The 14,979-nt window shown below is 42.0% G+C and overlaps 1 protein-coding gene across 2 annotated transcripts in view; it reads left to right on the forward strand.

Moving 5' to 3' along the window:
* The first annotated feature begins 2,420 nt into the window (after positions 1-2,420).
* Positions 2,421-14,979, forward strand: part of TFEC (transcription factor EC) — an 80,226-nt gene continuing 67,667 nt past the window's right edge. For both annotated transcript variants that reach the window (XM_073000522.2, XM_073000523.2), the window contains exon 1: positions 2,421-2,894. In XM_073000522.2, coding sequence (XP_072856623.2) covers positions 2,868-2,894 — 27 coding nt within the window. In that variant the 5' untranslated portion in view covers positions 2,421-2,867. The remainder of the gene's footprint in view (positions 2,895-14,979) is intronic.

The following is a 14,979-nucleotide window of genomic DNA, read 5'->3' on the forward strand; positions in this document are numbered from 1 at the left end:
CATAGGAGTGCATTGAAATTTAATTAATGCATTCCTGGGGGGGAGTCAGAAACAAAAAAAAAAGTCAGAAAAAAGTCACTTACCAGGTACAGTAGACTGAGCTCCGCTCCTCACAGTGCCTTGGTAGCCCCGGGACAGCTGGACTCTGTGAGCAGAGCGCCGAACAGCTGAGAGTCAGCAACCAACAGAGAGGCGGCAGCCATGTGGTCGCCTCTCAAAATGGTTGCCACCTCTCTGCTGGTTGCTGACTCTCAGCTGTTCGGCGCTCTGCTCACACAGAGTCTGGCTGTTCCGGGGCTACCAAGGCACTGTGAGGAGCGGGGCTCAGTCTACTGTACCTGGTAAGTGACTTTTTTCTGCCTTTTTTTTTGTTTTCTGACTCCCCCCCATAGGAACACATTAATTAAATTTCAATGCATTCCTATGGAAAAATGCGCTTCGCAAGGCGAAATTTTCGCTAGACAGCATTAACCTGGAACAGATTAATTTCATCTTGCGATGAACACCATTAATTGGACCATTTTGTGGTTTGGTTCGGGGTGCTTTGAGGAAATGTGCCTGCCCAGAATGAAAGAAAATGCCAAACTATTATTGGTGTTGGCAATTTGTACACTAGTTCAAGCAGTCTGGGACTTCTGGGAATGGCAGAGTGGCCTATGTACAAGTTACAGACACCAAATTCACCACAAGTTTTCAGTTCACTCTCCTCCCAACGTCTTCCAGGTTTGGTAGAGACTGGATTTGAGTATCTGAGTTATAGCCCTCCAAAGCAGGTCCTCGCAGGAAATGCTCTTTATGCAGCTGTCAGACAGCACTTTCCTGGGGGCAGGGGGGAACCTGCTTTGAGTGGATATAACTTGGACTCCATGAATCCAATGTTTGCCAATCATGGAGGGGGCTTGGAGGAGAGTGAACTGATGGCCTTCTACGAGTTGGCTGTCTCTAACTTGCATTGGGGCGATTCAAGCACTCTTGGACTTCCCAGATTGCACAAGCCACAAAATGGTTGGTTTCATCAGAAAGTTTGTGAAAGTATGTGTTTCATGGTTCATGAAAAGTGGTGAACCACGAACCATCACAACCTGCTACTTTTCTGGTTTGTGCCCATTTCTACTTAATAAAGTGTAACTCTACTCCTTTTACAGTGTAGCTGTCATAACTGCTGCCTGGGGAAATTCTGGGAAATATAATGGAAAAAAGTAACTGTTTCCAACCATTCAGCCTGGGGTGAAAAAATGTGTATGCTGTGGGAAGTAGTGGTAGGTTAGACAAAAAAGAGTTTGTACAGCTGACGATGGAGCTTGAATGATTCTAAATGTATGTGCAAGATAGCCCAGTGGTTTAAGTATCTCTAGCTACAGATTAGGAGTTCAATTCCACAATGTGCCTCCTTGACAGGGGCTGGACTCAATGATCCATAGGGGCCCTTCTAGCTCTGCCATTCTAGGTAGTTATTAAAGACATTGCAGCCTGCTTTTATGATGGAGTCTATTGTCCCAGGCTTATTTAGATTCTTGTGGCAAAAAATAAAATCTATAATAAAACATTTGCCTTTAATCTTGCTTGACAACTACTCTAGGCTCCTGGGTGTTCTTACAGATTGTAATGAAAGACGTCTGTAATTATTGAATTAATCTTTTCACCCCATTGCATGCTGGGCATTGACTTTTGCATACTAAGTTGATGATGGAGGTTTACAAGCCATACGTCCAAAATACAAAATCTGTGTTGGAAAACACTTTGAAAACCAACTTACAACACACTTCATTTTCCTGCTTTGTCTCAAAAGTTTGATGGCCTGCCTTACTCTGTGCCCATTGTGTAATTACTACTTTGAATAAGTAAGTAATGTAAGGAGAAAACTGTTTCTGTGATTATTTCCAGTCAGCCAGATCTTACTTCCTTGCCTTTCTGCCAACTGATACATATTACGGATTAATGAAGATTTCAGGTGACCTACATTAGGGCGCTGGTTTGTTTCTCGAAATCTATCATCTGCATACATTTTATTTGCCTGTATCATCCTAATAAAGTTGTAGGTAGCTGTTATCATAGAAATGCCTGAGTAGAAGCTGCAGCTTTAAAATCAAGGAAATGGAAATGACAAATATGAAATGCTTGTGGCAGATAGAAAGTCCATGACAAATATGGAACAACTGCCAGGCAATACATTTTAGAATAATTGATGATGATAGCAATACATATATGTGTGTTAAAATTAAAATTATATATATATATTTCAGGCAACGCTGCAAAGTCTTGCTTATCTCGTCAAGTCTTAAAACAGTTTCTCCTTTTGATTCAGGAGCAAATGTGCATTTTAGGCATATCTTTTAAAAAAGAGCCTGGAAGGCTGTAGAAAAATGCCAAGAATTGGATTAATTGGCATAATACAAGGTGGCTGGGCACAGTTGGGGAAAGTGTCAGCGGAGGGAGAATCCCCACCAAGTAAGACTGTCTGTGCAATTAGCTATCTGAACTCTAACCCTTCCAGAATAATTAATGAATAACAGAGAGGATCAAGACAAAGACACAAAGTGATTTGGTGTGTGCTAGCAAGTAATACATCAAAGAATGCTGGTAATTGGCCCTGTGGCTTTCATTCTTTGCCCTATTTCTTTCAATTCATTGACTCAAAATAATGGGTTCAGGTTCATTATCAACAGGTTTTAGCTGTAAGAGTACAACACTTCAACAAAGCTCGGATTGTAGCAGTGCTGGTGGCTCGGTAAAAAAGTTGTGGACTGGAGCACCCTCCCTTGAAAGGGACAGACACCCGCGCAGGCATTAGCTTTGCACTTAATGAAACAGTGGGTATTCACAAACTTTTCTGAGTTTTCTAAGGTTTGGCTTTCCCTACAGTTACAATGCTGGAATACAGTTGGTATGGGCAGGTATGTATAACTCCAATTAAAGCTGTCTTATTATAGCAGCAAGGAACAGATAGATCGCATGCCTTCCAATATAATGAATGAGACTAAATGCTTGATGCCATGTGTCACAGATACAAGCTGGTATTTATTTGCCATTAATATTGTCCGTTTCTCGTTGAAGCTGCCTTTCCCCCCTCTCTTCTTTCACTGAAAGGACTATTCTGGTCAGGAGGTGTGATTGTAAACTAAGAAGCTTCCCCTGATCCTGACTGATAAATTGATATCTAGATCCTAACTAGAAATCATAAGTTGTTAAATGTTTGCAAAATACTTGTCTGACTTGGGAAGCTATTGCTATGGCCTCTGTGTACATACTGTACTACCATTGCTAATGATGTGGGCTTACTTTCGAGGAAGAAAATGAGAGGAAGAGATGTAGGTCAGACTTCCTAGTGTTCAGTTTGTGTGGATGTACATTTTGTTTCACTTTGTAAGGGTCTGTTTCTTCCAGTTTCTTAAGTGTTAAATGAAGATTTAATTTGATAGTTGCTGACCAGACTTTGAAGGAAAAAACTGCAGTATGATGATACACTTCAAGTTCTCTGGTGAGTCAGGAGTGCAGTCACTAGCATACGAAAACTGTACTGGCAATACTATAAAAGAAGTTTTAGAAGATGAAAAAATATATATGTTTTTTAAAATTTAAAAAACAAATATACTTGCAAAACAAATATTTGCAAAACAAATATTTGGCAAAATGCAAATCGTAAAAGAATTGACTTGGGGGTTGGGACATTTTCCTAAGTGGCACTAAGGGTGTCTTTTGGCACATCTAAATGCTTCTGTTACAGGATAGAAAAGGGGAAGGTGCAAGCATTGGATGAAATATATATTTTGGTTAAAATAGCCTTTTCTTTGGTTGTAAAGAAGTGGCAAATCTAAAACATAAATGGGTGGCGTGTAAAAGCAGTTGCAGTTAAAATATTGTGAAATGCTTAGCAATCACTCACTCTACTTTACTTCTGAGCAGACATGTACAGGTAGTGCTGGAACGGTATCATGATGAAATTATCATGATACAGGGTCCATTACCATCATGGAAGTCAGGTGAACTCCAACTGCATATAAAGGACTTTGGAAAACATTCTCAGTGTGAACTAGCTGCTTATGCAACACTCCTCTTGAGAAATATTGCAAGGATCTACACTATGAAGACAAATCTTTGACTTGAGCTGATACTGTTTTCTAAAATGTCTTTGTAATGCTTTTCTGCTTGGTATACAATGCTACAATTATAATACAGGTGATAAGTTTATAGACATTAGAAAGTATTAATCATTTTTAACCATGGTATTGTGGTTACTCTGTCGTGTTGTTGTTTCTTGTGTGGCTACTATAAAAATATAAATCCATATTGTGAATCAATATGATAGGGATCAAAAGAAAGCTGTTAGTAACATAGTGCTTTTATATACAAATCCATGAGGTTGCCACATTTGAAATACTGTGTATAGTTCTGACCAGTGAAGCTTCAAAAACATAATGTTGTGCCGGAAAAAGAGCAGCTAAAAGAGTGAAGGCCAACTCCCCTAGGAAGGAAAATATGACAGTGTAAGGAATTTTTAGCATAGAGAAGAAGCAGATAAAGGGGGACATAACAGACATGTTTAAAATTCAGCATGGTGTGAGGAAAGTGGACAGGGAGAAGGATTTCATCCTCTTCCATAATACATGAATCATATGCTACAACATGGTGGAAGATACGGGACACATAAAAGGAAGCATCTCTTCACACGGCACACAGGTAAAGGATAACATTTGCTACCAGAAGATGTAGCAATGGCCATCAGCTTGGATGATTTTAGAAGCAGATCATTGGATGGATTTGTGGAGGATAAGGCTACTGGTCATGATGGCTATATGTTATCTCCACTGTCATCGTTGTCGTTTCGTCATTTCGTCATGTCCGACTCTTTGTGACCCCATGGACCAGAGCACACCAGGCCCTCCTGTCTTCCGCTGCCTCCCGGAGTTGTGTCAAATTCATGTTGGTTGCTTTGATGACACTGTCCAAACATCTCATCCCCTGTCGTTCCCTTCTCCTCTTGCCTTCACACTTTGCCAACATCAAGGTCTTTTCCAAGGAGTCTTCTTTTCTCATGAGATGGCCAAAGTACTGGAGCCTGAGCTTCAGGATCTGTCCTTCCAGTGAGCACTCAGGGTTGATTTCCTTTAGAATTGATAGGTTTGTTCTCCTTGCAGTCCAGGGGACTCTCAAGAGCCTCCTCCAGCACCACAATTCAAAGGCATCAATTCTTCGGTGGTCAGCCTTCTTTATGGTCCAGCTCCCACTTCCAGAGAGGCAGTATACTTCTCTGTACTGATTTCTAAGGTGCATGTGCAAAGAGGGTGTTAATGCACTCATATCCTGATTGTGGCTTTCCCATAAGCATCTGATTAGACACTGGGCTAACAGAATACTGAAACTAGACAAGGCTTTGGAATGATCCAGCAGGATTCTTTTTCTAGGTCTTCATGGATAAATAAAATTAGTAGCTAATGATCATATGCATTAAGATTGATTTGTTTCAGCTGTTGCTATCCCTTCTTTATTATGCAGAACAGAAAGGATTTCAGAGGCACAAATCCTGTTGCTTAGTGTGGTAAATTGCATTAGAGTAGGCTCATCGAATCAATGGGAATTTAATGAGTCAACGACTCTGTAAATTCTACTGATTCAAATGGACCTACTCTAATTGCAATATACTATGCTAAAGTATCTCATAGTTGGAGTAGGCCTATTTGCATCAGTGGAACTTTATGAAGCTCGTGACTTACCAAATCCCCACTGATTCAAGGAGCCTAGCCTAGTGCTCTTTATTACACTGAGCAACAGGATTTGGTTCAATGAATACACAACTGTTCTGGGAAGTCCTATTCCTGGTTTCAAATATTTTCTTGGGTCGTTATATGTATTCCCGCCACAGCAGCCCAGGATGAGAATATTTGGATCAACAGAGAATGTCCAATGATCACAATAATAGAAAAGGGTGATTAGATCTCAGAACTGAATTTTTATTTCTAGTTGTGCCATTCAGTACTCCACCTGTTTCTGTCCAATTTTAAATCCAGAGTTTGCTTGAGTTTCTTTTCTTTAATGGGCTAGGAACTAAGCAATGCATATGGAACATATATCCTCCCACCCATGTTTCATGGGAACAGTATAGCAATTTAGCTGTCCTGTGAAATGTCTTTGACTGGCCTTTTACACTTGCCTTTTGAAAATACATAGCTTGTGCCATCTCTTGTATCTTCCTCCTAATGTGGAAAGACTTGTGGAACTGTTTGAAATGTTTTTGTTTACCCTAAATTCATTTCATTTAAAGATCGTTCCACTTACAGACCTTCCCGCAAAATTTCAGATTTAGCCAGCTTCCACATTTTGCTTTCATATGTTGTGATATAAATAGCAAGAGGTCAGAGCATAATTTAAAAAGAGGAAATATGAATGGTGTTGGCAGCTCTCATCTTCCCAGATGTTCATTTGTCTTTACTTCACTTATGTCCTTACTGAACAATGTTTCCCCTTTATTCTTTTACTTTTATAAAGTAAACTTAACTTGAAATTTGCCCTATGGCTCAATTAGATGTGATGCTAAATTCGGAAGCCGGTTGACGTTCTTGTTTAATTAAGTGTGGCAGGGGTTTTCCCAGTGCTACCACGGGCAAGGACATTTTATTTCTTCTTCCCTTGTGGCGATCCTGACAGAAATATCACCTCAAACCACAATTGTTGTGTTATGTGCCATTAAGCTGGAACCAAAGCTCAGCAACCTTAACAGGGCTTTCAAGGTAAGTGAGATATTTAAGAAGTGGTTTTACCACTTCTACCCCTTATTTCCCCTGGGCAAGTGGAGGTTCAAGCCCAGATCTCCTGAGTCCCAGTCCATCACTATGTCCACTACACCACACTGGGTACTCTTACCAAATGACAGTCCCACATCTATATTTATTTTCAAAAGAACACTTGATGGGCTTCTGGATGACTTGCTTAGCAAGACACTTGCTTTAGCTCTGACAGATAACTTTTGAATGTTCAATCCTTTGTCTAAAATCTTATTGTAATATAAATGCTGGAGGACTCAACTATTTTCAAAGTAGGTTTGGGCTTATTACCGTGGTGTTCGTGGATAATTCTACACTGGGAATGTGTTGCCTGCACACCTGTGGGCTTCAAAGGGCATAAAAAGCCTACAGGGTTACCTGCTATGTGTTTTCCGTGCACAGATCTTAGCTTGGAAATATGGATTACATCTTTCTGAATTTCCTAAGGAGATTCTGGCTTAGATCTACCTGTGCGGCATCTCTACAGGGGTAAATATATAGGTTTATCATGCTCTACCCAGCCAAATATCCAGTGAATCCTTTGGGAGCAAAATGAAATCCAAGGAGAATGGATCATGTGCACAGCTTAGGAAGTTACTTTATATATAGCAAATAGTTCCTGTTAATTGTCACAGATTTTGAAAAGGAGCCCATTGTTGCTACCTTTTATAATGCTGAATAAATAATTGTTACTTGGGTTGCTTGCCTCCACCCAACATCATTTCCCAACACTTTTTTGCAAGAAAAGAAAAGAAAAAAGGATGATAAGATGGTTGCATAAAACAACCACAAAATCTTGTAAAGTAACTTAAAATAACTAGGGTCTAAATTCTGAATCATCATCATCATGTGCCCCCAAGTCAGTTCTGACTTTTGGAGATCCTTTTAGAGTTTTCTAGGTAGAGAATACACAGAGGTGATTTACCCTCCCCTTCTTCTGGGGGTGCCCTGGGACTGTGCAGCCTGCCCAAAGCTCTGTGTAACAAGTAACATTTTCTAGCATGACTAGAAAATGTTACTTGTTCTATCAGTAAAGTAACATTGTTGCTGTTAATTACTTTTGGAAAGTCACTTTTATACCCACATCCCTCCCTCTAAAAAAAAACCGAAAACCCCAAAACACCCTACAGTATTTACAGGTAACTATATTACTTGTACATCAAGTAATATATTTACATCGAAAAAACTAAGATCATGGCCACTGGTCTCATCACCTCCTGGCAAAAAGAAAGGGAAGATATGCAGATGATACCACTCTGATGGCAGAAAGTGAGGAGGAATGAAAGAACCTCTTAATGAGGGTGAAAGAGGGGAGTGCAAAAATGGTCTGAAACTCAACATTAAAAAACAAACAAACCTAAGATCATGGCCACTGGTCCCATCACCTCTTGGCAAATAGAAGGGGAAGATATGGAGGTAGTGACAGATTTTGCCTTCTTGGGCTCCATGATCATTGCAGATGGTGACAGCAGCCACGAAATTAAAAGACGCCTGCTTCTTGGGAGGAAAGTGATGATAAACCTAGACAACATCTTGAAAAGCAGAGGCATCACCTTACCGACAAAGGTCCACATAGTCAAAGCTATCGTTTTTCCAGTAGCGATGTATGGAAGTGAGAGCTGGACCATAAAGAAAGCTGACCTCCGAAGAATTGATGCTTTTGAATTGTGGTGCTGGAGGAGACTCTTGAGAGTCCCCTGGACTGCAAGGAGATCAAACCTATCCATTCTGAAGGAAATCAACCCTGAGTGTTCACTGGAAGGACAGATCTTGAAGCTGAGGCTCCAATATTTTGGCCATCTCATGAGAAGAGAAGACTCCCTGGAAAAGACCCTGATGTTGGGGAAGAGTGAAGGCAAGAGGAGAAGGGGACGACAGAGATGGATGGAGATGGATGGAGAGTGTCATCGAAGCAACCAACATGAATTTGAGCAACTCCGGGAGGCAGTGGAAGACAGGAGGGCCTGTTGTGCTCCGGTCTATGGGGTCATGAAGAGTCAGACACGACTTAGTGACTAAACAACAACATATTACTTGTACCTGATTACTTCCATGCTCTGATCATGGCTGTTTCATAACATTTAGCTATATTGGTACGATACAGAAGTATTTTAGTGGCCTGTTGGTAATATAAAAAGTGTATCCTTCTGTGCTGGATGGTATCTTCCCTTGATGATGAACATTATTCAGAATTTTCAGGACAGCATTTTAAGGGCTTCTGCCGAGATGGCCTTTCTTAATCTCAGTCCAAGATAAACATTTCTGCATCACCATCTACCTGGCTGGCTTCCACTTTTAAATATAAAAAAAAACCTTGATCCATATTCAGGACAGTGGATTCTCCCCCCAACCCCCTTTAAGCTTTCCTGCTGTGATGAAAGAGTCATCTCATCCTGTATTAATTTTGTCTGGTATCTTGAATATGATTATGCTCTTACTTTTGGAGACTGCCTGCCAGTATGCATCTGAGCATTTCTTACATCTAAAGTAATATTCATAAATGTGTCTGCCTTAAAAAAGAAAGAAAGAATACACATAGAGAACTTTTATGATATGGAGTTACTTTGGAAGATGTGCTTAACTTTACCTACCCTAGATTTCAGTACTTATTATGAATCCATAATAGGAATGTTTCTTTAGAAGTGTCCAGTGAGACTTACTTCCTAATGTGTGTATTTGGGATTGCAGCTACAAATATTTGGTTTCGTTCATTTTAAGGATAAACAAAATAGCTCTGTTTTAAAAGTATTCACCGCTCATCTCTACTGTGATGATGGGGAACTCTTGAAACACATTCAAGAATTAGAGGGGGAATAAATCAGAGGGAGATTTTTCTTCCCCACTCAGTGAATAAATTGTGGAGGGGAGGGTGATAATAAGATTCCAAGAAAGCTTATTTTGAAGTCATTTCTTCCTTTCTTGGTGAATTGGCCCTCTCTTTAGGTCAGGGGATTTTTTTATCTTTTACCCTCCCCCCCCCCAAATAATTTATATATGCCGACATTACCCCCTTGATTTGAAAGGAAGGATATTGGTCACACGCATCTTGGTCACGCTTGGCCAGTCGAGCAGCGCCGCCGAAGCCTTGCTGACCACACCCGGGCCGCTACTGCCTCCTCCTCCTCCAACTGGCAGGGCTGCGCTCAGTCCTTGGCCCCACGGGGGTGGCTCCCCTTCTCCACCGGTGGGCAGTTCCTGGGCGGCTGTCAAAGAGCAGCAGGTGGCTCGCCCGTGGGGGGCACCTGATGCCACCTCCCACTCTGGCACCAGCTCTGGCAGCTGCTCACTGGGGCAGCCACATCAGGCCTTGGTATAGGGGCTCCTGAGAGCCTTGCCGTTGAAGCGCCGCGACAGCTGCTGCACGGAAGGCAAGAGGCTCTGCCAGGCCTGGCCGGCTGGCGTGGAATAGGCGCTGAAGGAAATCGTGTGGCCGGATGAGAGCTGCTGCCGCCCGATGGGCTCCTCCGGAGACAGGGATGGGGAATGGGGGGGCGGGGCGGGGCGGCATCCTGGCACCGGGAGGCTGAGCCTGGCCCAGGCCACCATTGTGGCCACGCTCGCCCCCCTCTGCCACGATCCACCTCTCCAGGTGCTGGAAAGAGAGGCTCCTCCTGGCCTGGGCGCTCCAGCCACTCAACCTGGCCTCGCCCTCTGCCATGGCCAGCCCCGCCGCCACTGCCTCAGCTGCCCTATGCCGCCAGCCGGGGCCCGTCACCGGCCGCCATCCACCATGGCTCGGTTGCAGCCAAGCCAGAGAAGGGAGTGGGAAGGGGGCAATCGGGCAGCCAGGGACTCCCCCCTCTGGGCATGAGAGGAAGAATTGGAGGAGGAGGAGGGAAGGGGGTTAGGGTCGTGTCCTCATTGCCCCCAGAATTTTCATTTTTATCCCATTTGGGGTAATTTACCCCTGTTCCCTGACCACTGCTTTAGGTTAAACTATAGAAGAGCCTGGCTTCACAATCAGAACTCTTCAAAGCTGCCATGTTTGGACTGGCAAAAACTAGGAGGTGGATGTCACATATGCTCTGGTTTCTGGGCAATTTGAAAGTGGCATGGCTGAGCATCCTTCATTCATATGGTCTTTAGGGTTTGTTGGGAGGGGTTGGGAGATAGGATAGGCTTGCCCTGATGCTCTCAGACTTTTTCTTGAAGGGCAATAAATCTCTCCTGTTTTTAGTTACAAAACACTCTGCCCAGTATGGCACCTTCAAGAATCTCAATGGAACATGGAGAGAGACACAGAGAGAATTTTTCCCCCTTGAAATGATAAGAAGTATAAGAAGGTTCCACAGCTGAGATTTCTCGGCACATAAAGAAGCACTGGGGAGACGGGAGGAATGAAGAGGTGAGAAAGAAAGACTGTTGAGCCTTTTTAACAGATTCTTGAGGGAAACTGATCTAACAAGGTCTCTGGTTGGTCTCTTTCCCAGCCGATAACTTTGAATACTTATGCCTGAGTTGGGTTAGATTGCTAGACTGTCTGCTGAGTTACTTTCATTTTTGAAATGATGCTTAGATTGGTTCAATTACTCATTTATTCTGTGAGAAGTGGCGCAGAAACATATAGCTTACTTTATTCTACTTATGGAGTTTGTGGCTGTAAAGTTTTAGGAAAGCCACCTTGAGGAGTGACACTATTTTGTTTTGTTTTATTTGTTTAGTATGGGAGGGAGGAAAAACACATGTGTGGATTTGTTGGGTTGTTGCGAATGAAATTGTCTTCTCAGTTGTGTGTGTGGTGAACTGGTGAGCTTTGAAAAATTGATTTTGGAGTATAATTCCCAGAACAGCTGAAAAAGCCCGGCCATTGGTTGCCCCTTAGGCTTTTTTGTCCCTTTTGGCTTTTTTTGGTAGAGGTGGATGAAATGGCTTCCTGAAGGGGCATAATATCAAACATTCTTCAGCAAGGAGATTTTGTTTGTGTGTGGTGTTGGACTTGCCATTGGCAATGGCAACATAAGAATTCAGTTCTTTTTCTTCCTAAAGGGTTGTGTGCTATCATTTCAAATGGTAGTCTGGCCATCATTTTTTTTCAGTTTTTACAGGGTCCTGTAGATAGTGTCATTATAAGGCTATGTTGAGTAAGGGAAATGGCAGTCTCGAGAAAAATTGTGGAGAATATTTAACAATATTATCCTCTCTTTTTTTCTTGGTTGGGATGGGTGTGCTGGTGGAAGGAAAGAGGAATAATAGCTTCTGACATTTTCCCAGAAAAAGCTCCTGCTTAGCTCACCTCTAACGAACAGGATATCTGAATTCTTTTATAGGATGCTTTATCCCATGCCCTTTTTTACATATGGACCTTCTCCTACACTCTGACCAGCAGTGGCTTTCTGAGGCCTTAGGCAGAGAGACACAATTCCTAGCCATGCTCAGATTGTTTTAGCTGGAAATGTCAGGGATTGGTGTGTTGGTGTGCAAGGCATCTGCTCTATGGCACAGCTAGGCCTCCTCTCTTCCCACCTCTGCCTACAGCAAAACCACTGTCAAGGGAAGGCCCTAGCTTTTGCTATGAGCAGAATGGATGAGGCATTGACGTCTGGTGCAAGTACCCAGTGACAAAGACAACACCGGGAATTTGCCACTATGCGACTGAGGGGGACCTCCTCAGCTCACAGTCTTGTAACTCAGACTAAAGGCTGGCACCACGATTAGAAAGGCCATTCTAATGCATCAGTCTTTTTTAATTGGCAAAGCAGTAATTAACTTACATGCCCATGTTCTAGCCCTTGTTAAACTTATAGTGCTTGCTTTGATAGAGGAACTGATTGGTTAACATGCTATTTTCAGTGCCAAGTGAGCAGAGATCATGACTCACAATTAACTCATTGTAATTCCATAGCTCATCAGTTGCACTATAACTGACTAAGGTTAAACAAGTCATGAAGGTTTTCTGTGTTCTAAAATTAAATTTGTGTTTCGTTTAAATGAGACAGCAACGGTACTAGTGACCATCCCTTGTTAGTTATTCAAGCTGCAGCTTGGGGCAGTGTCCTGAGGATAGCATCCCTTCAGTAAACATTTCCACATCTCTCACCACCTATATAAAGCATTTTTCTTGTCTCCTTTTCCTCTGTGTGACAGTATTTAATATATTTTAATTGGAGAAACTGTGATCTAGTGTGAAAAAGCAAAGTCAACATTACACATCTCTCTTTCTATGAAAACTAGTATTTTTTGCTAAAGTTGTACTGAAATTCACAGCTTCTTTCTCTTCCTAATATAGTGGCCCATAACACACACAGAGACACAAACAAATGTGTGTGTATATCACAGGTTGTGTGTCTTCTTTCAAACTATATTTTCTTTACTCAAGGTTATGACTGATGTATATATTGCCTCCTGCAATGATTTTTCAAAGGGTGTCAGAATTTCTCAGAATGCTTTTAAAATGAATATTTATTAATTGGAAATGTTAATTGACTCCTGACACTTCTGTTCCAGTTCTAAAATGTATGTTCTGGCAATGAGAGAAGTTTCGTTCTTTACATTTGAGGAAGCATGACAAATCCCCTCCCTTCCACCAGTTGTCTACAGTGAAAGATATTTTTGTCTGTTTCAGGAAACAGTTATTCACCTTTGAGAAATACAACGAATTTCTTCCCACTCATTCAATACTCTCCTCCCCCTAATAGTATTAACCTGAAAAATCATGATATACGTGGAAAAACACTTTAACTTCACTGCCAGGAAGTTGGATAGCTGAAGACTAACCTGGCTTGATTCATAACTGGGAGACAAGAGGTAAATATTGGGAAGATGGCAGACAGGCTGAGGCACATTCTGCTGGACTGGTATGTTTCAAAGCGGTCATGAGATATTTTAGGTCCAATGGTTAATCTCTGGGTGTGGCATAGCTCTGTCGTTTAGATATCTGACCACAGAGCCAGAGGTTGAGTATTCAATTCCCCACTGTGTGTGCTTGACAGAGACTGGACTCGATTGTTGGCCCCAAGTGGTTCTTGAGAAGTGAGATTGAAGAGATTTAGAAAGCTGTTGAGAGGAAGACATAGATGGGAGGACATCTGCAGCATCTTAACTCTCCAGAACAACGTTTATATACCTCCCATAGTGCTTAAAACTCTCTCTGGGTGGTTTACAGTTTAATTATGGAGGCTACACAGTCCCCACCTCAACCTCAAGCCAGCTACCTGAGCCCATATGGATCAAACACAGGTGTTGTGCAAAGTCTTCACTGCAGCACTGCAATTTAACCACTGCACCACGGGGATCCACCTCCATCCTCAGCTAGTATTCCTTTTGAATGATAGGACAGAAAGCATAGTAGATAATGGTAGCTCAAGCAAGACACAAAACTTAGATATTCTTAACACACATATGTACAAGTTATTCATACACACACAGAGAAAGGCAAGAAGGTAATCATTCAAATACACCTTCAGCTCCATCCCTTTCACTCCACAACACAGCTGAACAGCACAAAAACACATTTTTATCCTCAAACTACACATTTTTCTCCCGATTGCTTCTTCTCTCTGTGTTTATTTTTTAGAGTTGGGCAGTAGGCTTATTTATTCACATCAGTGCAGTCATACATTTGGAAATGCAGTACTCATCATCGCAATAGTTTTTATAACTAGCCCTACCATGAACCTGGAAGCCAAACATGCAGGCTGCTGGAGATAATCAACATGTAACGAGCCAATGGCTCATATCTGCTCACTTGGGAAAGAAGGCAAGCAGAGGTGGGCTGTCTCAGGTAGCCTGAGCCTAGGAGAAGGCACAGTCCCATTTTTCCATAATGGACACTGTCCACCGTCCTCCACTTTGCCAGTATCAAAGACAGAGCCAATGGGTAACCCAGATTGTTATCAGCCCCTCCATTCATTCTTTGCAAGTAGGATATACCAGGTGCAAATGTTCCCACAGGTCTATCAGACTCTCACAAATTATTTAGGACCTGAAGAACTGCTGGTTCCAGTGATCTCACCTTTGGTAACATGTGGGGGTGATTCTGAAGAGCCTAATGTTTGCCTCCCAATCCTGTAAATTTAGTTTAAGATGCTAATAAATGGAAGTGTCGTGTGTCACTGTAGCTCTTTTTAAAGTTTTTTTTTAGTTTTTCTGCTGTGCCATCCAGTAATTTAATTAGAAATCTCAGAACGGTCAGGAGAAAAGGGATATTGCAAATCCTAGAAGACACGTAGCATGTTTAGATGCAGGACACTTGGAAAAATAATGCGGACCTAAACATCAAAAT

Source organism: Pogona vitticeps, chromosome 5, assembly GCF_051106095.1.
Source record: "Pogona vitticeps strain Pit_001003342236 chromosome 5, PviZW2.1, whole genome shotgun sequence".
Lineage (NCBI taxonomy): Eukaryota > Metazoa > Chordata > Lepidosauria > Squamata > Agamidae > Pogona > Pogona vitticeps.